This window comes from Trichechus manatus, unplaced genomic scaffold (genome assembly GCF_000243295.1).
Source record: "Trichechus manatus latirostris isolate Lorelei unplaced genomic scaffold, TriManLat1.0 scaffold00061, whole genome shotgun sequence".
Classification (NCBI taxonomy): domain Eukaryota; kingdom Metazoa; phylum Chordata; class Mammalia; order Sirenia; family Trichechidae; genus Trichechus; species Trichechus manatus.
Genome location: NW_004443997.1, coordinates 9,022,711 through 9,049,884, shown reverse-complemented (window position 1 = coordinate 9,049,884; position 27,174 = coordinate 9,022,711). Strand labels below are relative to the sequence as shown.

The window sequence follows — 27,174 nt, the reverse complement described above, 5'->3', positions numbered from 1 at the left end:
TTTGTTTTTCTTTTTTTCTAATAGAAATAGATTTTTTAAAATAAAAGTGAAAAAGAGGCCAGCACGTTCCTGTTACTGTTGTTAGCTGCTGTCAAGTCGGCCCCTGACTCGTGGCGACCCAGTGCAGAACAGAACAAAACGCTGCCTGGTCCTGCACCATCCCTGTAATTGGTGTGGATCAGACTATTGTGCTCCATAGGGTTTTCTCTGGCTGATTTTTCAGAAGTAGATTGCCAGGCCTTTCTGCCCAGTCCATCTTAGTCTGGAAGCTCTGCTGAAACCTGTTCAGCATCATAGCAACATGCAAGCTTCCACTGACAGACGGGTGGTGGCTGCTTACGAGGTGCACTGGCCAGGAATCAAACCTGAGTCTCCTGCATGGAAGGCAGTAATTCTACCACTCTGCCCCCCCATGCATTCCTTGGATGCTACAATAAGGGGGGCCTCAGTTTACACCCTTTTCAGATAGCCTGGCGGAGTATTTCCACAGCATTTAGAAAGCAGCTACTCTGTGCTGTGTATACTGTCCCCTGCTTTGGAAGAGACAGATAAGACTCAGTCTGGCTTTTGCTCAAGAGCCGCTAATCCAGCAGGAAGAGAGGAGAGGGGAACCGGCACAGATTGAGTGCTGCTTCCAATCCCAGCTCCGCATTCTAGCTGAGACACCATGGGCAAGTCACTCCACCTCTTAGCACCCCAGTTTCCTTTACTCAAAATTAGATAATCATAGTATCTACTTCATAGAGTCTTTAGGAAAACGAAATGAGTTAAAGCATATAAAGTGCGTGGAGCCAGGCTGGCGTGACGTAAGATGCCAAAATATTTAAGCAGCTATTATTACAAATAACATCATCATCCTCAGAGGTGGTAGAGACCAGAGCTACTTGGAGTGTAGTCCATGGACCAGCGCCAGACTGAGAACTGCTTGTTGTCTGTCGGCAACGAGATAAGCACAGAAACTGAGCGTGAGTTTAACTTACCTGGTCGCAGACAGGTAAAATGGGTTTACACGCTGTAACACTGCTATAGTATTAGGATTCAGAGCACTAACTGCAGCCAAGATGCCTGAGTTCGAATCCACCTCTGTTCTTTCATTTTTGAGTGACCCTGTGCATGTTACTTTACCTTCCTGTGCCTCAGTTTTCTCATCTGCAAAATGGAGTGGATAATAGTGCCTGCCTTGTAGAATTGTTTTCGTCGTCATTGCTGCGTGGCAGAGACTGTAGTATGTCTATTATCACATCAAATCCTGCCAACAACACCATGAGGGAGGGAGTGATTCCCATTTTGTTGATGAGAACACTGAGGCTTTCAGAGATGATGTTAACCTGCCCAGGACCAGGCAGCAAATAAATGGAGAAGCCTAGATTCATATTGAAGTCTCCCTGACACGTGTGTCCTTTTGCTTATCACGAATGAGTTACCTTTTGCTTGGGCAACTCCAAGTTTTGTTGTTGTTAGCTGCCATGGAGTCGTCCTCCAACTCATGGCTACCCCTCGCACGACAAAACAAAATGCTGTCCAGTCCTGCACCATCCCCGTTGGGGATTGGACACTCCACGCTTTAGTGACTCATTTATAAAGTGGACATAAGCAGTGTTCACTGTGCAGGGCTTTTGCAAGAATTTAATGAGATACAGTGAGTAAAGAACTTAGCAAGTACCTGGTACATCAGTTTCCCTCCCTCCCTCCCTTCCTTCCACCTCCTCTTCTTGTGAAGCTTGTTGTGAACCCATAAAACCAGAGGACCACAGCAATGCTCCAGGCCAATCTCGTTGTTTAACCCTTGGGGGAACTGAGGCTCAAAGAGGTTAAGAGACTCTCCTGAATTCACACAGCAGATTAGTAGCTGATTCAGGGATAGGACGCAGACATCTGAGTCCCAGTGCAGTAATATTACACAGCTCCCAGGATGAGTAGCGGAGCTGCTGAGGGCCAGGCCCTGAGTGAGCATCCTGACTCTGGGCATCTTCCTCTGCAGCCTCATATTCCTGAAGCCCAACTTGGAGACGCTGGACTTCTTTGACCTGCTGTGGATCGTGGGGATCGCAGACTTTGTGCTGAAGTACATCACCATCGCCCTCAAGTGTCTCATTGTGGCCCTGCCTAAGATCATCCTGGCTGTCAAGTCCAAGGTAGGCACTGGCTGTGGCCACCAGGTAGCCTCAATCGTGCTGATTATGCAGGCACTCAAGGTGCCTTCTGGAGGAATAAATAAGGGAGTAGGCACAGTTGATGTCGGCGTATAAAATAGAGCCTGACCTAGTAGAACCCGTCTGCTGTTGTCGTTGTTAGCTGCCATTGAGTTGGCTCTCGACTCGTGGTTACCCCGTGCACAACTGAGCAAAATGTTTCCCAGTCCTGCACCGTCCTCTTGATCGGTTATGGATTGGACCGTTGTGATCCATAGGGTTTTCATTGCCTGACTTTCAGAAGTAAACCGCCAGGCTTTTCTTCCTAGTCTCTCTTAGTCTGGAAGCTCCACTGAAACCAGTTCAGCATCACAGCAACACACAAGCCTCCACTAACAGACAGGTGGTGGCTGCACATGAGGTGCATTGGCCTGTAATCAAACCCGGGTCTCTTGCACAGAAGGTAAGAATTCTACCATTGAACCACCACTGCCCCACTGTTTTTTTTTCCATCATCTACCTCTTATAAGTCCTTCAAGCTGGGCATGGCTCTTCATTGTGTCCACCTTTCTGTCACACTTTGACTCTCTACGTTCCGACATTCCTAAGTTTCATCATTGAAGGCTGCCCTTAATGCTTTTTTTAATCTAAATTTCACCTGAGAGAGAGAAGCGTATTGATTTGCCTTGGGTCTTGTGTCTCCCAGGGGAGAATAGCCGCAATAAGTTTTGACATTTTGTGGCTTCCAGGAGCATGTTTTAGAAAGCGAACTGAGGCGCAAAAGGAAGGTGATCTGTGATCGATTAGTGATGTCTGCCAAGGACACAGGAGGGGGATATGGTGGCAGCAATGCTTTGCAGTGTACCATAGAGAAAGGCCTGCAGGCAGGTGATAAAGAGGTCTTGGGAATGACCATAGAGGACAAGACGTGTGAATCCAGGCATGTGAGGAAGCTAGCTCAGCAGTGACTACCTAGAATAGTAATACCCTTAACAGTAATAGCTTAGAATTATTGAGCACCAACTTTGTACTCCAGGTTCTGTGCTAAGAGTGCTTCAGGTATGAATTATCTCACTTAGCCTCATGACATCCTCTGAGATAAGTACTATAGCGTGTTGAATGGTGGTCCCCCAAAAGATATGTCCACCCAGAACCTATGAATGCGACCTTATTTGGTCTTTGCTGATGTGATTAAAGACCTCAAGATTAGATCATCAAATGTCCTTAGAAGAGAAGGAGAGGACACAGGCAGAGGAGAAGGCATGTGAAGATGGAGGCAGAGATTGGAGTGATGCATCCACAAGCCAAGGAATGCCTGGAACCACTAGAAGCTGAAACAGGCAAGGAAAGATTTTCCCCTAGAGCCTTCAGAGGCAGTGTGGCGCCACTAACAGTTGATTTTGGACTTCTGGCCTCCAGAAATGTAGGGAAATAAATTTCTGTTGTTTTAAGCTACCAAGTTTATGGAAATTTGTTACAGCAGCCCTAGGACACTAATGGAGCCCTCGTGTGTAGTGGTTGAACGTGCAGCTGCTAACCAAAAGGTCAGCAGTTCAAATCCACCAGCTGCTCCTTGGAAACCCTATGGGGCAGTTCTACTCTGTGCTATAGGGTCTCTATGAGTTGGAATTGACTTGATGGCAATGGGTTTGTTTTGATTTTGTTTAGGACAGTAATAGAGGTGCCATTACACTCATTTATGGATGAGAAGATTGAAGATTGGATAGATCAGACAGCTTCTTGTAGTGGTAGAAATAGAATTCCAGCCCAGGTCTCCAGAACTACAGTGGATGTGGGAGAAAGATAAGGAAGGCAAGAAGCTAATTGTTACTCATCACCTACTGCATTCTGGGTTTTTGCTAGATTCTTTCCCATGGCCTGACTCACTTAAGGCTCCCCACACCCCTGTGAGATAGAATTTATCATCACCTCTTTAGAGATGAAAACCTGAACTATCCCTGTGGCTGCTGTAACAAGTTACCACAAACATGGTGGCTTAAAACAACAGAAATTTATTCTATCATAGTTCTAGAGAACGGAGGTCCAAAATCAGTATCTCTGGGCCCAAATCAAGGTGTCAGCAGGACCGTGCTCCCTCCAGAGGCTCTAGGGGAGGATCTGTTCCTTGCCTCTCCCACCTTCTGATGGCTGCTGATTGTCCTTGGCTTGTGGCCACATCACTCCATTCTCTGCCTCTGTCATCACACTCTCTTCCTCTCTTCTGTTATGAACTCTGCCTCTGCCTATCTCTTATAGGGCATACATGATTGCATTAGGGCCCACCCAGCTAATCCAGGATAATCTCCCCATCTCAAGATCCTTGATGTAATCACATCTGCAAAGACCCTTTTTCCTTCTGAGGTAACATGTACAGGTTCCAGGGATTAGGACCTGATGTCTTTGGGTGGCCGTTATTAAGCCTCCTACACTGAGGTTCAAAGAGGGATGAGGTAAGTCGTCCAAGGAACACCAGCTTGTTGGTTATGGAATCAGAATGACAATACAATGAGGCGGTGGGTTTGTTACCTCTTGTACCAATGAGGCAATTGAAGTTTATACAGCCTTTACTGCTGGTCCCTGTCTACCTGTCCAACATCCTTTCTCATCCCCACTCCCTCCTGCCGCCTCACTCTATTCTCTGTGCTTCAGGCAGACCATGCTTCTTTCATTTCTTTACACATGTTGTTGTTGTTGTGTGCCATTGAGTCAATTCCGACTCACAGTGACCCTGCACACGTTAACTTATTCTATTCTGACAGCAGCCCTATGTGGTAGATACTCTTCTTATCCCATTTTCCAGATGAGACAACTGAGGCACTGAGACACTGAGTAACTAGCCCAAGGCCACACAGCTTCCAGAGTAGGCTGTGTGCTCCCCTGTCACCCACCCCCTGCACCTGCTGATCCGTCTGCCTCAAACACCCTTCCCCCTTCTCGTGTCTTAATTAACACCTGCTCCTTCTTGTTTATTTTTGTATTTTATTTGTTTTTTGGCGTTTTTAGTTGAGGCAAAATTTACGCAGCATACAGTTAACCATTTTAAAGCGTACAATTCAGTCGCATTTAGTAAATTCACCGTGTTGTGAGACCATCACCACTTTGTAGTTCCAAGACATTTTCATTCCTCCAAAAGGAAACCCATGCCCACTAAGCAGTCACCCCTTATTCTTCCCTCAGCCCCTGGAAGCCATCAGTCTGTGTTCTGTCTCAATCAATGTGCTCGTTCTGGATATCTAATATAAATGGAGTCATAGAGTATGTGACCTTTGGTGTCTGGCTTCTTTCACTTAGCATAAGGCTTTCAGGGTTCATCCACATTGTAGCATGTATCAGTACTTCATTCCTTTTTTATTCTGAAATAATATTCCATTGTATGGATATACCACATTTTTATCCATTCATCCGTTGATGGATATTTGGGGGTTGTTTTTCACCTTTTACCTATTGTAAATAATGCTGCTATGAACATGCGTGTACAAGTATTTGTTTGAACACCTGGTTTCAGTTCTTCTGGGTATATTCCCAGGAGCGAAATAGCTGGGTCATATGGTAATTCTGTGTTTAACCATTTGACGAACAGCCAAACTGTTTTCCACAGTGGCTGCATCATTTTACGTTCCTGGCAGGTACTGTTTTTATCTCTGTTTTCTAGAAGAGAAAACAAAAGCAGTGAGAGGTTAAGGAACTAGCCCAAGGCTACACAGCTTGTAAGTTGCTGAGCAGGGATTTGAACTGAGGCAGTCCAACTCAGAACCACTGCTTTTGGCTACTAGACACACCCACTCCCAAATAAGTTACTTGTATTTGTTTGGAAAATTCCTCAGAGCTGATGGAGGAGACAAGTCCCCATACACCATCTACAGAAAATTCCCCCAAAGCCAGGCCAGAACTACCTTCCTTCCTTCTTGTACAGCAGGCGCTGCTGAGGGGTGAAGGGGTGGGGATGGCAACCAGCACCCCTTCCCTACACCACCAAGGTGTGGACGACAGTTATTAATGCCTCCCTGGCAACTGTCCAGCTCCCTCTTTTTGATTATTATTATTTTATTCGGAGAGATTAATGTTCCAGGTCACAGCATAATCCAGCCTGTGAAAGTGATGTGAATAGTCTCCTCAAGATAAATTGCAGGCTTGGAAAAGGTTCACAGCCTTTTCTTGCCTGTCTGGGTACTCTCCCAAATCCTCATCAATCCTTGTCTGAGGAGAAGAAAAGGACGGGTCTTCATTTGCAGCTGGGGTGGGAGGGTGGTAAGAGCGCATCTGTCAGGGACCCTAATGGCTCACAACACAGATGCTCTTCCTTGGGCCTCCACACCATCCACGGAGAGGGTTGGCTTCTTTTTAATATGATCATTATTATATTGGAAGGGCTGTTGGTATTTGGCTTTGCTTGATGGCCCCTGACGTGTGAGGCTGAGTGAGCCATCTTGTCTGGGGACTTTGGGAATCTCTTCATTTTCCTTGTATTCTTAATCATCCTTCTGGCAACACCAATTCCCACCTGCTTCCTGACACGGGAGGTTTCTGTCAGGCATCCTTGCACACCTGGGCCTCCCAGGAGAATCAGGCTGGTTGGCCACTGTGATGGGATGAGCTTAAAGATGGCGGCCTCTGGTTTTCAACCTCAAGCCAAACCACCACTCTGGCTGGGTGTTGTGCTACCATTTGTGATTATAGATCCAGATACTTTTGTGTGTGTGTGTGTGTGTGTGTGTGTGCTTTAGGTGGAAGTTTATGGCTCAAGTTAATTTCTCATTCATATAAAAATTTATACATGTATTGTTATGTGACACTAGTTGTAATCCCTATAATGTGACAGCACACTCCCGCATTCCACCCCGGGTTTCCCATGTCCATTCAGCCATCTCCTGTCCCTTCCTGCCTTATCCTGCCTCCAGACAGGAGCCACCCATTTGGTCTCATGTATCTGCTTGAACTAAGAAGCATCCTCTTCACAAGTATTATTTTATGTTCTATAGTCCAGTCTAATCTTCGAAGAGTGGTCTTCAGGAATGGTTTTAGTTCTAGATCCAGATAACTTTTATATATAACCCATATGTCGTGGCCTTGCCTGATCTCGTGTCTGCCCACTGCTCTGACCTCATCACCCGTGACTCTCTACGTTGCTCACGCTGGACCAGCCTCACTGGCAACCTCGCTGTCCCTCCAGTGCACCCACTGCCTTCAGTCTCGGGCTCTTTGCACATGCTGTTCCCTCTGCCTGGAACGATTTTTCCTCTGATGTTCCTGTGGTCATCTCCTTCTCATCATTCAACTCTCAGCTCAAATGTCACTTTTTTTGAGAGGTCGTCCTTGGCCACACTGTTTAAAATAGTTTTCTGCAACCTGCCACTCTCATACCTCCATTTCATGTCCTTTGTATCATGTATTATCTGAAATGATCAGAATGTTTTATTTTCTGTCTCTCTCCACTGGAATGTGAACTCATGAGAATAAGGGCCACTAGGTCTGTCTTGAGAGTAGGTCTGTCTTGGTATGTAGTAGATATTAACGGCTGAATGAAGAGCCTTATTCATAGTTAAATTATCTATTGCTGCTGTTAGCTGCTGTCAAATCAGCCCTGACTCACAGTGACCCGTTGGACTATTGTGATCCATAGGGTTTTCACGGGCTGATTTTCAGAAGTAGATTGCCAGATCCTTCTTCTTAGTCTGTCATAGTCTGGAGGCTCCACTGAAACCTGTTCAGCATCACAGTGACACACAAGCCTCTAATGACAGACAGGTGGTAGCTGTGGTTGCAGTTCATTGGCCAGGAATCGAACCTGGGCCTCCCGTGTCGAAGGTGATGATTCTACCACGGAACCACCACTGCCCTCTAACTATTAAGGGGTTTAAAACCAGGCCTGCTTGTCCCCCACTACAGAGAGTTCTTCTCAGTCACTTTTCCTTTCTCTCACCAATGCCACTGACATTATTAAGGACCTGTTTGCTTACAGAGAATATCTGAGTGGTGCAAACAGTTAACGTGCTCAGCTGCTAACTGAAAGGTTGGTAGTTAGAGTCCACGCAGAGGTGCCTAGGAAGGAAGAAAGGCCTGGTGATCTTCCAAAATTCACCCATTGAAAACTCTACAGAGCACTTTTCTCTAGGTATAGGTTTGAGTGAGGAGAGGGCAGACAAAAGTAAGAAAAGTGGTTTTCTCTAATGTGAGAGCCGATAGGATTCATGAGGCTTTTTGTGCTGTTAAAATCCCTACGTTTCTGGGCCCTCAGCCCAGCACTTTTGCTCTCAGAGTGGTTTCCCATTGATTGAGTCATCTTCGCTCTGAGAGGTCAAGCTTTCCCCTTTTCACTCCTCCCCTCCTGAGCAGACAGCTGTCTGCACCAGGGCAGGTCTGAGTTTTCTAGGTCTAAACTGTGGTTCTCGCAGCACACCATTCTGTAGGCATAAAGGCAGTGCGTCAGTACCCCACCAGTTCCCAGAGCTTTGCTGCATGGGTTACTGGAAAGGGTTAAAGCAGTGGTTCTCAACCTGGAGTAATTCTGCCTCCCAAGGAGCATTGGGCAATGTCTGGAGACATTTTTGGTTGTCACACTGGGGGAGGAGGGTGCTACTGGCATCTAGTGAGTAGAGACCAAGGATTTCTGCTGCTGTTGTTGGTTGCCTTTGAGTTGGCTCCGACTCATGGCGACTCCACGCACAGTGGAACAAAACGTTGCCTGGTCCTGTGCCGTCCCCATGATGGGTTACAGGTCAGACCGTTGTGATCTGTAGGGTTTTCATTGGCTTATTTTCTGAAGTAGATTGCTAGGCCTCTGTTCCTAGTCCGTCTTAGTCTGGAGGTTCTGCTGAAACCTGTTCAGCATGATACCAGCACGGAAGCCTCCAGTGACAGATGGGTGGTGGCGGTGCATGAGGTGCACTGGCCAAGATCAGACCTGGGTCTCCTGCATGGAAGGTGGGAATTGTACCAGTGAACCACCAGTGTCATGAAATGCACAGAGTATCTCCCCCACAACAAAGAATCATCCAGCCCAAAATATCAGTAGTGCCAAGGTGGAGAAACCCGGGTTACAGGTTTACTTTGTGGCCCTGGGACAGCTCCCCTACCCGCCAGTTCACCCGCAGTTCTCCCTTCTGTTGAATGCTTTTGCATCCATTCAGGTCGCCCAACTTTTTTGCCATCCCTTTGATTTATTAAGGATACTTTTTTTAAAATAGATAATGTAATCACAGAGTTGAAAAGTCATAGTATCCAAAATGGTACATTGATATCCATGAGAGCTGGAACTCCATGGGACAGCCTTGGTTTTCCACGTCTCACGAGTTTTCCGCCTTTGACAGGGTGCAGTCTTACCACTTTTCTATCACTGTCTATTAGTGGAAAATATTTGAGCTTTTCTTCTCTGACAGGTTTCCGCTTTACACAGTTCTGGCTTTTGCGGGTTTTACGGTATATGGTGAAAAGTCTCCTTCCTCCTGACCCCAGGCACTCACTTCTTGGAGACAACAGTATTATCCCTGAATCCTTTCATAGCTACTGTGTGTATATATATATATAAATATATATATATAACAGCAAATATAGTTATATATTCTCCCCACCTTTATATTTACAAATGGTAATACTGTACACATGACTGTCATTTTACTTTATTCGCTTAATTATCTATCTTGGAGATTTTTCCCTGTAGATTAGAAAAAAAAACAAACCTGTTGTTATCAAGTTGATTCTGACTTGTAATGACCCTATAGGACAGAGTAGAACTGCCCCATAGGGTTTCTTAGGCTGTAATCTTTACGGAAGCAGATTGCCACATCTTTCTCCTCCGGAGCAACTGGTGGGTTTGAACTGCCAACCTTTCAGTTAGTAGCTGAGAGCTTAACCACTGCACCATCAGGTCTCCACAGAGAGTATAGCATAATGGGTAAAAGCATGGACTCTGGAGCCAGACCGCCTGTGTTCAAATCCTGTTCGAGAAACCCGTTGCAGTTACTAGTTGTGTGGCCTTGGGCAAGTTACTTCACCTCTCCCTGCTTCCATTTCCTCATCTATAAAATGGAATAGTAGGAGTATGTACCTATATTAGTTGTTGTAATCGACTTGACAGCAATGGGTTTGGTTTTATATTAGTTTCCAGAGTCCTTGGGTGGTACAAATTGTTAACAATTCGGCTGCTAACTCCAAAGGTTGGAGGTTCAAGTCCACTCGGAGGTACCTTGAAAGAAAAGCTTGGCAATCCACTTCCAAAAAATCAGCCATTGAAAACCCTGTGAAGGCATAAACACACTATAAACCATAACAATGCACAAGCATTACGAAGAGAGACTAGATAAATGGGAGCTCCTAAAAATCACTTAGGCTCATCAAGAGACTTCACCAAAAGAGTCAGAAGATAACCTACAGACTGGGAAAAAATTTTTGGCTATGACAAATCCGATCAGTGTCTAATCTCTAAAATCTACAAGATACTGCAAAACCTCAACAACAAAAAGATAAATAACCCAGTTAAAAAATGGGCAAAGGATATGAACAGGCACTTCGCCAAAGAAGATATTCAGGCGGCTAACAGACACATGAAGAAATGCTCATGATCATTAGCCATTAGAGAAATGCAGATCAAAACTACCATGAGATATCATCTCATCCCAACAAGGCTAGCATTAATCCAAAGAACACAAAATAATAAATGCTGAAGAGGTTGTGGAGAGACTGGAATACTTATACACTGTTGGTGGGAATGTAAAATGGTACAACAACTATGGAAATCGATTTGGCGCTTCCTTAAAAAGCTAGAAGAAGAAATACCATACGATCCAGCTATCCCGCTCCTTGGAATATATCCTAGAGAAATGAGAGCCGTCACACGAATAGATATATGCACACCCATGTGCATTGCAGCACTGTTCACAATAGCAAAAAGATGTGAACAACCTAGGTGCCCATCAACGGATGAATGGATAAACAAACTATGGTATATCCACGCAATGGAATACTATGCAACAATAAAGAACAACGATGAAGCCGTGAAACAACATGGAGGAAGCTGGAGATCATTATGCTAAGTGAATTTAGTCAGTCACAGAAGGGCAAATATTGTATTAAGATCACTGTTATAAGAACTCAAGAAAAGGTTTAAACACAGAAGAAAACATTCTTTGATGGTTACGAGGATGGGGAGGGAGGGCGAGGGTTATTTACTAACTAGATAGTAGATAAGAATTATCTTAGGTGAAGGGCAGCCACATTACAGGGGAAGTCAGCACAACTGGACTAAACCAAAGCTAAGAAGTTTCCTGAATACAATCAAACACTTTGAGGGACAGAGTAGCAGGGGTAGGGGTCTGGGGACCATGCTTTCAGGGGACATCTAGGTCAATTGGCATAACAAAGCTTATTAAGAAAATGTTCTGCATCCTACTTTGTTGAGTGGCGTCTGGGGTCTTAAAAGCTTGCAGGTGGCCATCTAAGATGCATTAATTGGTCCCAACTACCTGGAGTAAAGGAGAGGGAAGAACACCAAAGACACAAGGAAAGTATTAGCCCAAGAGACAGAAAGGGCCACATAAACCAGACTTCATCAGCCTGAGACCAGAAGAACTAGATGGTGCCCGGCTACCACCAATGATTGCCCTGACAAGGAACACAACAGAGAGTTCTGGATGGAGCAGGAGAAAGGTGGGGTGCAGAACTCAAATTCTAGTAAGACGACCAGACATAATGGTCTGACTGAGACTGGAGAAACCCCGGAAAGCATGGCCCCTGAATTCTCTATCAGCCCAGAACTAAAACAGTTTCCGAGGCCAACTCTTCAGACAGGGATTGGACTGGACTGTGGGATGTAAAGTGATACTCGTGAGGAGTGTACCTCTTAGCTGAAGTACATACAAGAGACTAAATGGGCAGCTTCTGTCCAGAGGTGAGATGGGAAGGCAGAGAGGGTTAGGAGCTGGTTGAATGGACATGGGGAGTCCGGGGTGGAAAGGAGGAATGTGCTGTTACAGTATGGGGAGAGCGATTAGAGTCACATAACAACATATGTATAAATTTTTGTATGGGAAAAAATAAAACCCTATGGAGCACAGCTCTACTCTGACACACATGGGGTCACTAGGAGTCAGAGTCAACTTGACAGCAGCTGGTTTGTATTAGTTTTCAATTGCTGCCTGACAAATTACTTCAAACTTCAAACCCATTGCCATCGAGTTGATTCTGACTCATAGTGACCCAATAGGGCAGAGTAGAACTGCCCCTTAGGGTTTCCAAGGAGCGGCTGGTGAATTCAAACTGCCAACCTTTTGGTTAGCAGCCAAGCTCTTAAAAACTCTCATTTATTAGCTCACTGTGCTATAGGTCTGAAGTCTAGGCGAGCTTGACCAAGTTCTCTGCCCAGGGTCTTCCAAGGCCAAAACCATGGTGTTAGCCAAACTAGGATCTTATGTGGCAGCTCTGGGGCTGAATCCACTTACAGGCTCATGCAGGTTGTTGGCAGAATTCAATTCTGTGCAGCCATATGACTGAGCTTCTTGTTTCCTTGCTGGTTGTTGGCCAGGGGTTACCCTCAGCTCCTAGACGCCGCTAGTTGGTCCTTGCATGTGGCCCCCTCCATCTTCAGGCCAGCAACAATATCTTGAACCCTCATGTTTCACATCTCTCTGACTTCTCCATTGCACCAACTAGGGAAAACTCTGCCTTTAAAAGACTCATCTGATTAGATCAGACCCACCCAGACAATCTCCCTTTTGATTAACTCAAAATTCACCTGATTAGTAACCTTCATTATATCTGCAGAATCCCTTTTGTCAGGTAACATAAACCAGGAGTGACATCTTACCATATTCACAGTACTGGGGATTCAGGGGAGTAATATTGAGGGGCCATCCTAGAATCCTGCTCACCAGACTACCTCAGAAAGGTGTTATGAAGATTTCATTGCACATTCCCTGGTATGCACTATATAAAAGTTAACTTGTTTCTAAGAATCCTGGATTTTCTGATTGTGTTTTGATTAAGGACTTTTGAATGGGATTCCTTTAAAGACTCTCTGGACAGTTTTGAATTGCTTAGCCCTCTTTGCCCAGATGACTCTGCTGGTTCTTCAGGATTCAGCTTAGATGTCACTTCCCCCCAGTCCCCTCAAGACAAAGTTCCTCTCCTTTACCTTCCCACCACCCCCCTCACTTACCACACAACTCTATAATTGTCTTGGTCTTTGTCTCCTCCACTGGATCATAAGTTCCATGGACAGACACATGTCTGTCTTGTTCACTGACGTAGCCCACCTCTTTAGTTAAAGAAAAAAAATTCTTACGTTGGCCCTGTGAAGTGGATGGTCAAGTTTGCCTATACCCATTTCACAGACAAAACTGAGGCTTAGGGAAACTAACTGGTTTGTCAAGAGTTACTAGGCTTGTAGGTGGTAAAGCTAGGACTCAAACCCAGCTCTTTCAGTTTGAGACATAATAACAGCCAATATTTCTCAGGGGTTTTTTTTTTGTTTTTGTTTTTTTCTTATTTGCTTATTTAACTAATGTGTGAAGTACTTTATTTACAGTATTTCATTTGGTCCTGTCAACACTGTGAGGTTGGTACTGTTATTCCCATTTGACAGATGAGGAAACTGAGGGTCAGAGAAGTGAAGTCACCCAGCTGGTCAGCGGCAAAGCCAGAGTGTGAGCCCAGAAGGGTGATCTGTCTGTCTGCAGCTGTTATTAAAGGTGTTGATCCTTTTCTCATTATCAGTTTTCATGGATGGAACAGAAAGCCAGCAACAAAGATGTTAGTATTTAGCAATATTAATATTACCTAAAGTTTAGTGTGCTTTATGCTCTTTAAAAACTTATCTCTGTGTCTGTCATTGCTAAGAAGATTCTAGGGCACTTACACAAGAAAGGTTAGGAAATTGTTTTTCACTATTCAATCCTGATTAGTAATCAAAGAAATACTAAGTAAAACAGTGAGATACCACTTTCACCAATCAGATTTTCTAAGCCCAAAAATAATCGTAATATTCAGGTTTAGTGAAGGAGTCAGAAAAAGAAAATGGACAGTCTCAAACACTGATGCGGTATTTTTACTTTTATTAATGTATTCTAAGGAAATGATTAAAGATGTAAAGAAGGTTTTATCTATAAAAATGTCCAATTAAAGAAAAATGGGAAACGACCTAACTGTCCGCTAATAGGGGATTAGTTAAATGATGGCACCACGCCATATGAAAAAATAAATTGTTGACGTTTGGTTTCATTAAAAAAGAAAAATTGTCTTTCTCTGAAGAACCATAGGGTTAAGGAAAGAGCACAGACTCTGAAATTACACTTGGATTCAAGTCCCGGCAACACCACTTTCTGCCTCTGGGACCTTGATGAACCTCGCTGAGCCTCAGTGTCGCCATGTTTAAAATGGGCTGAGGCGAGTGCTCTATCATGTCAAGGAAGTATCCATTGCATTACAGTTTATTGAATTTTTAATTCAAAAAAGGTTGTTGAATTTGATCAAAAATCACTAGATTTTTCTCCTGAGATCTGTTCGTAGGACAAACTGCATTATCAGGTTTCCTACTAATGCTCGAGTTTCTGCAAGGAACCCTGCTTGATCATGATATATTATCCTTTTAATATGCTTCGGGATCCTGTGCACTACTGTTTCACTTAGGACATTTGCATCAGTATTCATAAGAGTCCTTCTCCCTTTTAAGGTGACTTCCCAGAAATTGCTCCCGTCATTTCACTTCCATCTCATTGGCCACCACTCAGTCGCACTAGCTGTAGGGGAGGCTGGGGAACATCATTTTGCAGCTCCGTGGCAATAACACATCGAAGCGACCGTATAGGACAGAGCAGAACTGCCCCAGAGTTTCCAGGGCTGTAATCTTTACAGAAGCCGACTGCCACATCTTTCTCCCACAGAGCAGTTGGTGGGTTCAAACCGCTGACCTTTAGGTTGGCAGCTGAGTGCTTAACCATTGCACCACCAGGGCCCATCTGCATAACAATGGACTTGGGCAAAAAATCGAAGTTCTTATTTTAAAGGAGAAAGAAAAGAATGAATATTGGGAGGCAGTAGCTGTCTCTGTCCCAGGATGCTTATCCCTCTTTTGTCGATGAAACTCAGCAAGGTCCCAGAGATAGGGAGGCACAGCAGGCCATGATGCAGGGCCACACGGGTGTGCACTGGGGACAAGGTAATAACAAGCTGGAATTGTAGGAGACGACTGATGTATGGCAAGCAGGTTTGGGGTTAGCTAGGTTGTGGGGACTTCCTGGGGATTGAGCATTTTGAATAATTCTGCAGGTTCAGGAGATATAGGGACTGCCCCTAACTGTTGGGTAACTGGCCCCGGGGCAATTAGGATGAGTACATAGTTGTCCAGGAGCCTGAGAACCTGATAAGGGGAGTGGTTGGGGAGTGGACTTAATCAGCTGCTCAAAAAGGGGAAGGAACCAGCCTCCAGCCAGTCGCAAAACTGCGTCAGGACAGCATTTTAAGAAAATGGTATTGCAGGCACAGAGAGGTTGAGTGACTTGCCAAGATCACACAGCTGGTAAGTGGCAGAGCCGGGATTGGAACTTGGGCAGTCTAGTTCCAGACCCCACCCTTTTAAGCAGTATGCAATCCTGCCTCTGTGTCCTTCTTTCCCCACCCCCACCTCCCGCCCTGCTGATGCAGTTTCCCCAACTCAGATTGTAGCAGCAACTACTCTGCAGCTGAGGCAGTTAGAATGGCTCCCCACCAATCCTGCACCAGGTACCACCTCTCCCAGCCTCCTCTGACCCACATCCTCCTCCCTCAACTATCCCAGCCCTCCCTCCTCCATCTCAGGAGCCAGCATATCACTTTTTGTTGTTGTTCTTGTTTTGTTTTGTTTTTTTCCCTTCACTCCGTTCCCTGGGAGACTCTCAAAGGCTACGTTCTGCCACCAAGGGATGCAGCAGGGACAGGGCCAAGCAGACACCTGGGACTTCCCGAAACCCAGCCTCCGTGTGAGCCTTTCGTGTTCTGTATTTATTTAGCTCTCTCTTCCTGCCCAGCTCCACACCCACCAAGCTGTTGTTCCCCTGCTGGGGCAGATGAAAAACCGTTGCAGACAGTGGGGGACAGGGCTTGCCACATGGCCCCTGCAGTTTAATTTCCTTTAATTCATTTTATATTGAACCAAATGATACTGTTTGTTTTTAATGGCAAACACTCAGCGCGGAGGAGTGGCAGCCAGGCCTCCTTCTGGGGAAATTAGGAGCACAGCTGCTATTTAAACGTGCGCTCCCATCTCTTAGCCCCCCACCCAGACCCTCGTAGAGTGCTGCGCCTTTGGAACCATTTTTTCCAGGTTGAAAGATAATACCTTTCACCAGCTCTGATGGTCACTGTCTAGAGAGCTGGCCAGCTCCACCCCTGCGTCAGTCTACCCCGCTTAGAACCGCTGCCCTGCCCCAGGGCCCACTCTTCTCTGGGAATAACAGGACACCAGGAAGGGGTGCTGGGTCATGGCTGTTGGGTGTGCCCTTGCTCCCCTGCCCATCACTGACCATCCTGGGCGGGCGCCTGGCCCCACTAGGGCCCACCCTGCCCCCTCTCCCAGAAATTGAGGACCGCAGTGGCCAGGCATGATGGTTAGAGCTGAGACCCCTTCACAGCAGTTGACTGAGAGCAGGATCGCGGGCTTCCTCCCTGGTCCTGCTGCATCAGAGTCTGCACATTACCCATTTCCCTGGGCGATTCCTGTGCAGAGTGGGAGCAGCGCTGGTCAAGAGGAGAGGCTCTCCACTTCCACTCGTGCCACGAGGTTTCCGGAGCTGCCCCTCGTGGGGTCTGGTGGTCCAGCACTTCTTGGAGGCTTGAGATGACCCAGAATCCTTCCAAAGTCCCTTCGTGCATAAGCGGGCCAGCGTTGGTTTCAGTTCCTTGCAAGGAGAGAGAACTTTAATGCATCCACCAGCCCCTTTGGCAGAGGCTGAAGGGATTCCACAAGAGCTTTGGCCTGCTCCTGGCGTTGGCAGGGGCCAAACCAAAATGATTGGTGCCACATTTGGACATTCCTGAGGCCTCAGATCCCTCAGAGGCTGGGCTGCACCCTTGCCTGCTTGTTCACAGACTGTCAGACCCAGGATGTTGTTAGCTGCTGTCAAATCAACTCCAACCCATGGCGAGCCCGTGTACAACAGAACAAAACATTGCCTGGTCCTTCACCGTCTTCATGATTCTTGGTAAGCTCAAGTCCATTGTTGCTGCTGCTGTGATTCTGAGTGTCTTCCAACCCAGGGGACTCATCTTCCAGCACTGTATCAGACAGTGTTCTGTTGTGACCCATAGGGTTTTCACTGGCTAATTTTCAGAAGTAGATCGCCAGGTTTTTCTTCTAGTCTTTCTTAGTCTGGATGCGCCACTGAAACCTGTCCACCATGGGTGATCCTGCTAGTATTTGAAATACTGGTGACATAGCTTCCAGTATCACAGAAGCATGCAGAGCACACAGTACAACAAAGTGACCAACTGGTAGTGGTAGACCCAGGACCAGCTGCCATCTAGTCGATTTTGACCCCATAGTTTCAGAGTAGAACTGTGCTCCACTGGGTTTTCAGTGGCTGATTTTTTACAGTAGATCGCCAGGACTTTATTCCAAGGTGCCTCTGGGGGAACTCGAACTTTCAACCTTTTGGTTAACAGCTGAGTAGTGCATTACCCCTTGCACCACCAAGGAAGACCCTTCTTATTCTACAGATGAGGAAACCAAGGACCAAGAGTGACTGGTTCCCGGTCACATGATTTGTTCTCTCACATGTTCATTCTGCAAACATTTATTAGACTCTGGCTGAGTGCCAGACACCATGCTAGGCTACCCAGAGCCAGGACTTTCAAGTTCAAAGCTCATACTCTGGTGGGGTGGCCGGCAGGGAAGCACTAACCCCAGGGCCCTATGGGGAAACAGAGAAGGGCCACCTAAGCCAGCCCCCAGCAAAGTCTTCCTAGAGAAGGCAACCTTGGGACTGAGTTTTAAAAGATGCATGGGCAAAGAGAAGCCAAAAGGGCATGCCAGGGAGGGGGACAGCTGCAGCCAAAGCACGGAAGTGGGAGACAGTCTGGCCGGTGCATATATCCGTATTTCTGGTAACTGTTGAACGTCTCATCCCCACTAGACTCCAGGCTCCATGAAGGCAAGGATGATGTCTCCCATGTTCATTCTTGATGCACAGGGACACATAGTAGGTGTGCAGTGAACAGCAAATCAATGAGTGAGTGAAAGATAAGTATTTGGTATGAGTTTGCACGAAGGGCAAGGCAGGGAGGTCCATGCCCTGGCTCCCAGACCTGCCCTGCCCACCTTCCCAAACCACATCATGGGTATGTAGCTGCAGCTACCACTCTGGGGTGCTGCGGGGATTAATTAGCCAGCTAAGTGATGATTATTTTGCTCTTCTCCAGCTAATGATTAGGGAGGCAACCAGGCTCCCTGAGGTGGACTCGCCGGCGTCCACTTCACCTCCTCCCTCCTGGCTGTACGAGGGTCTGCTTGTCCACAGCGGGCACCAGCCCTGGGTGAGGTTAGGTTCCTGTCGTTTGCTCCCACTGCTGTGGGTAGGTGACTGAGCTGGCCTGCACTCACTCATGTTTCTCCAGAAGCTTCTTCTTTCCTTTGGGGGAAGTAAGGGGGTCAGAACTGAGATTTGGCTCAAAGAACCTACGGATGACATTTCTTAATTTCAGCTTGTCCAAAAAGGTTCTAGAGTAGATCCCACTGCTTTCCAGATGTATGAACATCTCTGAATTCCCTTATGAATCATGTGTTTGTCCTCTCTTCTCCAGGCCAAAGGCACAGTGGCCGTTCCCTCTACTGGGAACACTGTCTCCCTAGCCTCCAGTCCCATCTGGCTGACCCCTAGTCTCCCTCAAGTCTCTGGTTAGTTGGTACTTCCCCTGGGAAGCCTGGCCCAGGCAGGGTAGGACCATTCACCTGCATGCTCCCCTGGGTTACTTCTGTTCTGCACGCATCATGCGATGGTGTAATTACTGGTTTGTCTCCCCCACTAGAATGCAGGCTGGGTGAGGGCAGAGACCAGGTCTCTCATTTGTTTCATTTTATCCCTTGCCCAGTGCGTGGCACAAAGTAGGCACTCAGAACACATACATTGAACTAAGTAACTAATGAACAAGAGTTTGCCAAGGCATGTTTTCTCCAAAGCAAACCCAAAACTCATCACCATCACGTTGATTCCAACTCATAGAGATTCCGTAGGACAGAGTAGAACTGCCCCATAGGGATTCCAAGGATTAACTGCCAACCTTTTGGTTAGCAGCCGAGTGCTTAAGCTCTGCACCACCAGGGCTTCTTTTCTCTAAAGGAGCCAGTGCCAAATCGGGGGAGAGGATCTTCTAGAGTTGGAGTAAAATGAACAAGTTCAATCACAGCTGCTTCCCTCATTTGCCATAGGACCTTGGGTAAGTTGCTAGACTTCAGTAAGCCTCAGTTTCCTCATCTGTTAAATGAGGATAGTTTCAGTGTGATGATTAAGCAAGATCATGCCTCTGAATGAAGCGTTCCGATCAGTAAATCTTAATAAGTGGTAAACCAGTTGCCATCAAGTTGAGCAAGACTCATGGTGACCCCACGTGTGTCAGAGTAGAACTGTGCTCCATAGGGTTTTCAATGGCTGATTTTTCAGAAGTAGATCACCAGACCTTTCTTCCAAGGTACCTCTGGCTGGACTTGAACCTCTAATCTTTCAGTTAGCAGCCAAGTGCAGTAACCATTTGAACCACCCAGGGACTCCCAATAAGTGGTAGCCACTGTTTATTATTTAATGAAAAAACAAGGTAGGCGGAGGAGAAGGGGCCCCAGAAGGCATGACATCGCTCCTCCCCATCATTCCCCAGGAGTCTGATGATAGTGATAGTCACTACAGCAGCCAATCACCACATACCTACTACAGGCCAGGCACTGTCCTACGCTCTTTACATTCATTCATTCACTCATTCAACAAGTATTTTTTTTTTGATCACCTACATTGTGCCAGGCCCTGTTCTAGGTCTTCACAATCAGTGGTAAGACAAGGCTTTACATTATTGCTGGGGAGACAGACAATAAACAAGATGCTGAAATAAATATGAAAAGGTGTCAGGTGGAGAAAAAGAGCAGGGAGTGTCGTGGTGGGAGTGGTGGGGGACTGCGCTTTTAGACAGTGCTCAGGGAAGGCCCACTGAGGAGGGGACATTTATGCAAAGACTTGAAGGAAGCAAGGGAGCCGACCATGCAGATACCTGAGAGAAGTTTATTCCAGGCTGAAGAAATAGTATGTACAAAGGCCCTGAGGTGGAAGCATGCTTGGCGAGTTCAAGGAGCAGCAAGCCAGTGTGGCTGGAGCAGAGTGGAGGACAGGGGATAAGTGGGAGAAGGGCTGGCTTCATGGGTGGGTGACCTGTGCAGTCACACAGGGCCCATGCTTAGAAGGGCCCTGTACTTGCTTTGGAGCCCTGGTGGCACAGTGGTTAAGAGCTCGGCTGCTAACCAAAAGGTTGGCGGTTTGAATCCACCAGCCACTTCTTGGAAACCCTACGGGGCAGTTCTACTCTGTCCTGTAGGGTTGCTATGAGAATCGACTCGGCGGCAACAGGTTTAATTTTTATGATTGCTATCTTGAAATTTTTAATAATGTTTTTATAAGGGGCCCTGCATTTTCATTTTGCACTAGGCCTTCAAATTACATAGCCAGTCCTGGTGGTAGGACGTACAGTCAGAGGGATGGCAGGGAACCATAGCACCATAGGCCACTGCCTGCCCTGGGCGTACTTTCTGGCCTCTTCCCATCCTGCCATGGAAGCCAGTCAGTGAGGAAGACACCTTCAACTGAGATGCTCTGACTATTCCATCCTGACACTATCTTCATGATGATGGGAATGATTTCTCCCCTGCATGAGTCTCCTATTGCTGCTGTAACAAATTACTATAAACAGTACCTTAGATCAACACAAATTTATCATCTTACAGTTCTGGAGGTCAGAAGTCCAGAATCATTCTCACTGGGCAGAAGTCAAGGTGTCAGCAGGGTAATTCCTTCTCGTGTGTCTAAGAGAGAATCTGTCTCCTTTCCTTTTCCAGCTTTTGGAGGCCAGCTGCATTCCTTGGCTTGTGGCCCCTTCCTCTGTCTTCAGAGAGCATGACTCCAAACTCTGTTCTGTTACCACATTTCTTCTTTCCCTGCCTCTCCTTTCGTTGTCACATCCTCTTCTTCCCTCTGATGCCCCTGCCTCCCTCAGACCCTTGTGATTACATTGGGCCTACCAAGGTAATCCAGGATAATCTCCTTACCTCAAGATCCTTAACTTAATTACACTGGCAAAGTCCATTTTTCCATGTACAGTAACATATTCACAGGCTCCAGAGATTAGGAAATGTACATCTTTTGGGGGATCCATTATTCAGCCTATCACTTCCCCTACTCTGCAGATAAGGAAACTGAGGCCCAGAGCAGTGATTGGGGCAAAGTCATCCTTTCTTCCGCACCCCCAGCAAAAGAATAGATCTGTAATTGGGGCCCAGATCTATCTAGTTCCAAGTCATGGGCTCTAGACCTGCAGGAAAGGAGGCAGCCACTGCCTGTCTCTGCCTTTCCTTCCTTGCACCTTTGAGAGGCAGCCAGGCTTGGGCAGTTGAGACCCAGAGCATTTGTGCCCAAGACTGTAGCTGATGCAGGGATGCAGATAAGCACATCCATCCATCCACCTAGGACCAGGACAGAGGGAATAGGCCACTTTTCCACAGCTAACAGGGTCCCAGGCCACCCCAGGCTTAATCATCAACACCTTCTAATTAGGCCTCTCCTGGGTCCGGGGAAGCAGAGCCCTGCCCCTGACACATTGCTGGGGCATGTGGGCTGGGCCCTTCCCGTTCATGGAGCTGAGGCTCTTAAATCAACGGAACCATGGCCAATGAAATTAAGCTCCCTACTACTGCCGTTGGAGGATAGATTTCTTCTTGCAGCTTAGTAACTCCTGTGGGGTCTCAGCCTGACCCCAGGGACCTCAGTACCAGAGGCCGATCCCAGCCACCAGCATGCTTTCTGGCCTTCTCCTCATCCTGGCACAGGAGCCAGAGAGCAGAGAGAGGATCTCTGTAGGAAATTGGAGGTGGGAGGGAGAAGGTGACACATGTTTTCCCTGGCTCTGGTCTTTAATAATAAGTGTCCACTTACCAGGAGGCAGGATGCGGTAGTGGGTAAAAGCATTTTTTGAATTGACATCAGACAGACCTGGGTTCAAATCCCACCTCTGCTGCTTCAAGAATTTCCCTTATCGGCAAATTTGGGGTAATAATCTTAAACTGCCTCATGGAGCTGTATAGGGTCAGGAAAAAAAAAAAAAGTAGGCAAGTACATTTTCCATTTGTGGCTTTTTTTTAAAATGACATCTGTATTCCCAGCTTAAGTAGAAAGTTACTCGTGCTTTAGAAACCCCCTCTGTATGCTTCCTGGGTTCCATCCTTCTCCCTCACTCCCCTTGCCCTTTGTGCCCACTTTTTGTAGTCTTTCTAACTCCTTCCTTGCTAAGGTATTACTAAAGACTAGCATAACCTTCTCCCTTCCATACCCAATTTCCTACCAAGTTCCTCCTCCTGTCTCCTTCTCTCTGCTACCAAGCAAGGGAAACCAGACATCAAGCTTGTCAATATGTAGTAAACTCAGAATTAATAGCCTCTGAGTAAACACCAGAGGGACTTTACTGTGAGTAAAGTACATACATCAAGGGGCTTAGACTTCCTGGAGAGTATGGAATGAGCCCAAGTTTTACACTCAAACCTGGGTTTGAATATCAACACTCCCCACTAGCCTAAGCCACTGATTCTTTGCATTCACTACAAAATTATTTATTGAGTGTCTACAGTCTGCCAGGCACTGCTTAGGTGTGAGAATATCATGGTGAATGGAACAGACAGGGTCCCTGACCTCGATTAGGGAAATCAAGATCACCATTAAACAAATAAATGCACAAGCGGGCTTTCTCTGTGGAAATCACATTGAAGCTGAAATGCATTCGCCATCTGACTAGGTTAAAATAAAGTTTTCTCATCTGCAAAATGGGGCTGATGATACCCACCTCACAGCTTTGTTCTTGGTAACTGGCCCTGGCACGGTGCCTGGCTCAGCATAGGGCTCAAGAAATGTCCTGTCTCTTGCTCCCTGTCCACCCTGGCTGAGTGTTGTGCCAGAGGTCTGCTGAGAAGTGTTCACGAGCAGCTGTGTTAGTGAGCAGTGTTGTATCCCCAGGCCTCCAGGGGAAGTGGGGGAATGAGGGAAGGGGAATTTTGTCCACTGGTCGACAGGAAAGGCTTCATCTTTTTCCAGAGAAGGTGGTAGAGAGTAATAGAAAGGTTCTGCTGTAGAATCAGATAAGCCCAGGTATAAATCTTGGCTCAGCAGCAGGTCACTTCACCTCTTTGAGCCTTCTGTACCTCATCTGTAAAATGGTCCATGTGATAATACCTCTCCCGTGGGTGTTACCATGTGGAACAAAGACTTCAGTATAACGTGCCCAGCATATCATGAGCACCAGCAAGCGTGGGCCATTATCATCACTGTTCCCACTAGAGCAAAGAGGAACTGGGGAAAAGGTGCAGAGGTGACTTCCTCAAAAAGCCTTTTGAATAAACTAGAGAGAGGAAGGGAAAGGCAAAGGACTAACGCACACCATCTCGGTTCAAGTGCCTGCGCCACCATTCCCCAGTTGGGTAACCTGGGGCAGGTCTCTTATCCCTCTAAGCCTCAGTTCCCTGAGAACAGAACTCCTTTCACCGGGCAGCTGTGAATCATGCAGGCAAGTCGCCTCCCATCGCTCCAGACCTCAAGTCCAAGGGAGCCTCGGTGAAATTTTCAAATAAGAGGGCTGGTGTGAGCGGGCAAAGACGCGTCAAAAAAAATGGAAGACGGCTTTGCCTTTCGCAAACGGCCACCTCCTTTGTCTACAAAGGCAAAAGGACCTCAGGCCCGGGGTCTGTTACCAGTCGGGGGCGCCGGGAGGCCCCGGCCCCAAGTCGGCGGCACGCAGAGCGGGCGGCCTGGGGCGCGGGGCTGTGACCTCATCGGCCAGCGCCGTCCCGCGGGGCCATGAGATCATGAGATGCCAGCGCTCGCCGAGGAGTCGATTGTTTGGGAGCCCAGGGACGGCCGGTCGCCCGCCGCGGTGATCTCATCCGGCCTGGGAGAGCAGGAGGAGGAGGCAGGCGGCCCGGCCCCCCTGCGCCACGCGGAGAGGGGATTGATAGCCGCCGCCGGCCGGTGACGTCACCGGCAGCGCCCGTTCCCAGGCAACGCGCGGCCGCCGTCCCCGTCCCCAACCTGCCGCGCTTTCGGCCTCATTCCGTCCTTGGTCTTTGTTTTTTTTCTTTATCCGTTTTAAGATGTAACTTACATACGGTAAAGTGCTCTAATTATAAGTATATAAGCTTGATGAATTTTGTATGTACGTAACCACCACCCAGATCAGGATATCGAACAGCTCTGTCCAATAGAATTATAATGCAGCTGCGTAGGCAATGTAAAATTTTCCAGTTAGCCACGTTAAACAGTAAACTGAAACAGGTGATATTAAGAATATATTTTATTTAGGCCAATATGCCCAACATAGAATCATCCCAACATGTAAAAAGTATCAAAAATTTCAATGAGCTATATTACCTTCTTTTTTATCGGCAAGAGGTTAAGAGCTTCCGCTGCTAAGCAAAAGGTCGGCAGTTCGAATCCTCTAGCCGCTCCTTGGAAACCCTGTGGGGGAGTTCTACTCTGTCCTATAGGGTAGCTGTGAGTTGGAATTGACTCGATGGTAACGGGTTTGGTTCAGGTTTCTGAAGGCTTTGAAACCTCCTGTGTAATTTACACTTTCAGTACCTCTCTGTTCTGGTTAGCAACATTTCAAGTGCTCAATGACCACGTGTGATGAGTGGCTCCTGTATTGAGCAGTGCAGATCTAGAACATTTTCAGCACCTACCTGGAAGGCTTCCTGGTAACCCCTTCCAGACAGCACCCTGCTGAAGTACTGTTAATCTGAATTTTATCATTATTCCTCTTCTCTTTTCTTTCGCTCTCCCCACATTGCACTTTCTCTCATAGAGTCTCCCTTTCTATCTTTGTGGCTCAAAACGGGCTAGGTGGAAAGTCAGATTTGATTTATATCCTATCTCTACTACTTTTGGGCAACTTTAGACAACTTGCTTCACCTCTTTGAACCTCTGTTTTACTCATCTGTTAAATGGTGCTAATTGGTGTTAACTGGTGTTACCTGATGCTATCTCCTAGGGTTGTTGTTAGAGTCTGGGAGCAGCATTCAGGTAGTAAGTGTTCAACCAAGAAACTTTCATCGCTGAATTATGAGTCTGTCCTAATCCATTGCCGTTGAGTCAATTTCGACTCATAGCGACCCGGTAGGACAGAGTAGAACTGCCCCCATAGGGTTTCCAAGGAGCGGCTGGTGGATTCGAACTGCGGACCTTTTGGTTAGCAGCCGAGCTCTTAACCACTGTGCCATCAGGGCTCTGAGTCTGTCCTGGTCCTTCCCTTTTTCGCCGGTCTCTTCTCTCTGCCCTCTTATAATCGTCTCACTTGTTTAGTCTCCTACATTCTTTTCCTTCCTCCTCTGTCTCTGTGTTTGAGCTTTCTTATCTGAGAAATGGGAATCGGCCATACCTACCCCATAAGGCTATGGGGAGGATGTGATGTACAATTACTGGTCTGTGTTGTTGTTAGTTGCCATCAAGTTGGCTCCAACTCATGGCAACCCCAAGTACAACAGAACAAAATGTTCACTGGCCCCATGCCATCTTCATGTTCATCAGTATGTTTGAGTCCATTGTTGCAACTATTACAGTGCTTTCCAACTTAGTGGCCTCGTCTTCCAGCACTATATTGGACAATGTTCTGTTGTCATTTATAACATTTTCATTGGCTAATTTTCAGAGGTAGATTGCCAGGCCTTTCTTCCTAGTCTGTCTTAGTCTGGAAGCTTTGCTGGAACCTATCCACTATGGGTGACCCTGCTGGTATTTGAAATACTAACAGCATAGCGTCTAGCATCATAGCAACACACAAGCCACTGTAGTAGGACAAACTGACAGATAGATGGTGGTCCTGGCCCATAGTAAGTGCTTAATAAAGAGATTACTTTTGTCCCTCTCCACCTCCTCCTCTTCTGGTCTCTCCTTCCTGGGTTCCCTTTTTTTGCAGGCCTATAACTATCATTCTCCCTCTCTTCTGCCTGCAGTGCCTTTTCCTCGTCTATTTCTATCTCACCCCTCCCTCCCTTACTTCATTCCCCTGTAGCCTTTCTACCATTGCTTGTCCCCCCGGCATCAACACTATTTTCTCCAGTGATTCCTTCATTCTGAAGTTACTTGTCAAACCTCCCCCTCCTTTTAAAGCCTTCTCAAGATGGAGCAGACCCAGCTTGGGCAGCTTGTCCCCTCTGCCCATTGGCTCAGCATTCCACAGGTAGGTGTTCAGGCTGTTTTGTTCTAAAGGGCTCTGTCAGCAGCTGTCCCCCTTTCGGCCCTACAATCATAACAGACCCGCAGGCCACCTTCCCAGGAAAACAAGCGTTTATTTTCAGGCCGGGGCGCCTGCCTAGCCCTCCCATTTCAGAGCAGGAAATGTGGCCCCGTCCCCTGTGGCAGTTAGGCGCTAACGAGCAGTCCAGGGGAAGGAGAGCAAAGGAGGGAAAATCGCTGTGGAGACAGAAGGGCTGTTTGGTCTTCCCAGGAGCACTTCTTACCTGGGAGGCTAGAAGCAATTCCTGCTCATTTTCCTCCAAGTTAAAGGAGAGCTTTTAAATGTGGACTCCTTTCATCTCTGTGGTACTTCTAGCTAGCTTTTGTTCAGTGAGGCTTTGCTCCTTCCTTTCCTGACACCCTTTTACTGTTAGGCGAACCACCTCTCCCTCAAGGTTCTGATTAGACTGTGAGTCACGGTGCACTGTCCACCATGTGAGTGGGCCTGGCCAATCATGGAACCCCGTCACCTTGCTTATCCTCAGAGCTTGGTTTTAAGAGTGGATGCTGGACTCCAGCAGGGCATCCGACACCTGCCATTCGATTTGGTAAAT

At 47.0% G+C, this 27,174-nt stretch overlaps 1 protein-coding gene across 1 annotated transcript in view; it reads left to right on the top strand.

The window, feature by feature from the left end:
* The window catches only part of RNFT2 (ring finger protein, transmembrane 2), a 64,202-nt gene that overhangs the window by 18,127 nt on the left and 18,901 nt on the right, over positions 1-27,174 (top strand). The window contains exon 6 of the mRNA XM_004379043.1: positions 1,982-2,135. Coding sequence (XP_004379100.1) covers positions 1,982-2,135 — 154 coding nt within the window. The remainder of the gene's footprint in view (positions 1-1,981; positions 2,136-27,174) is intronic.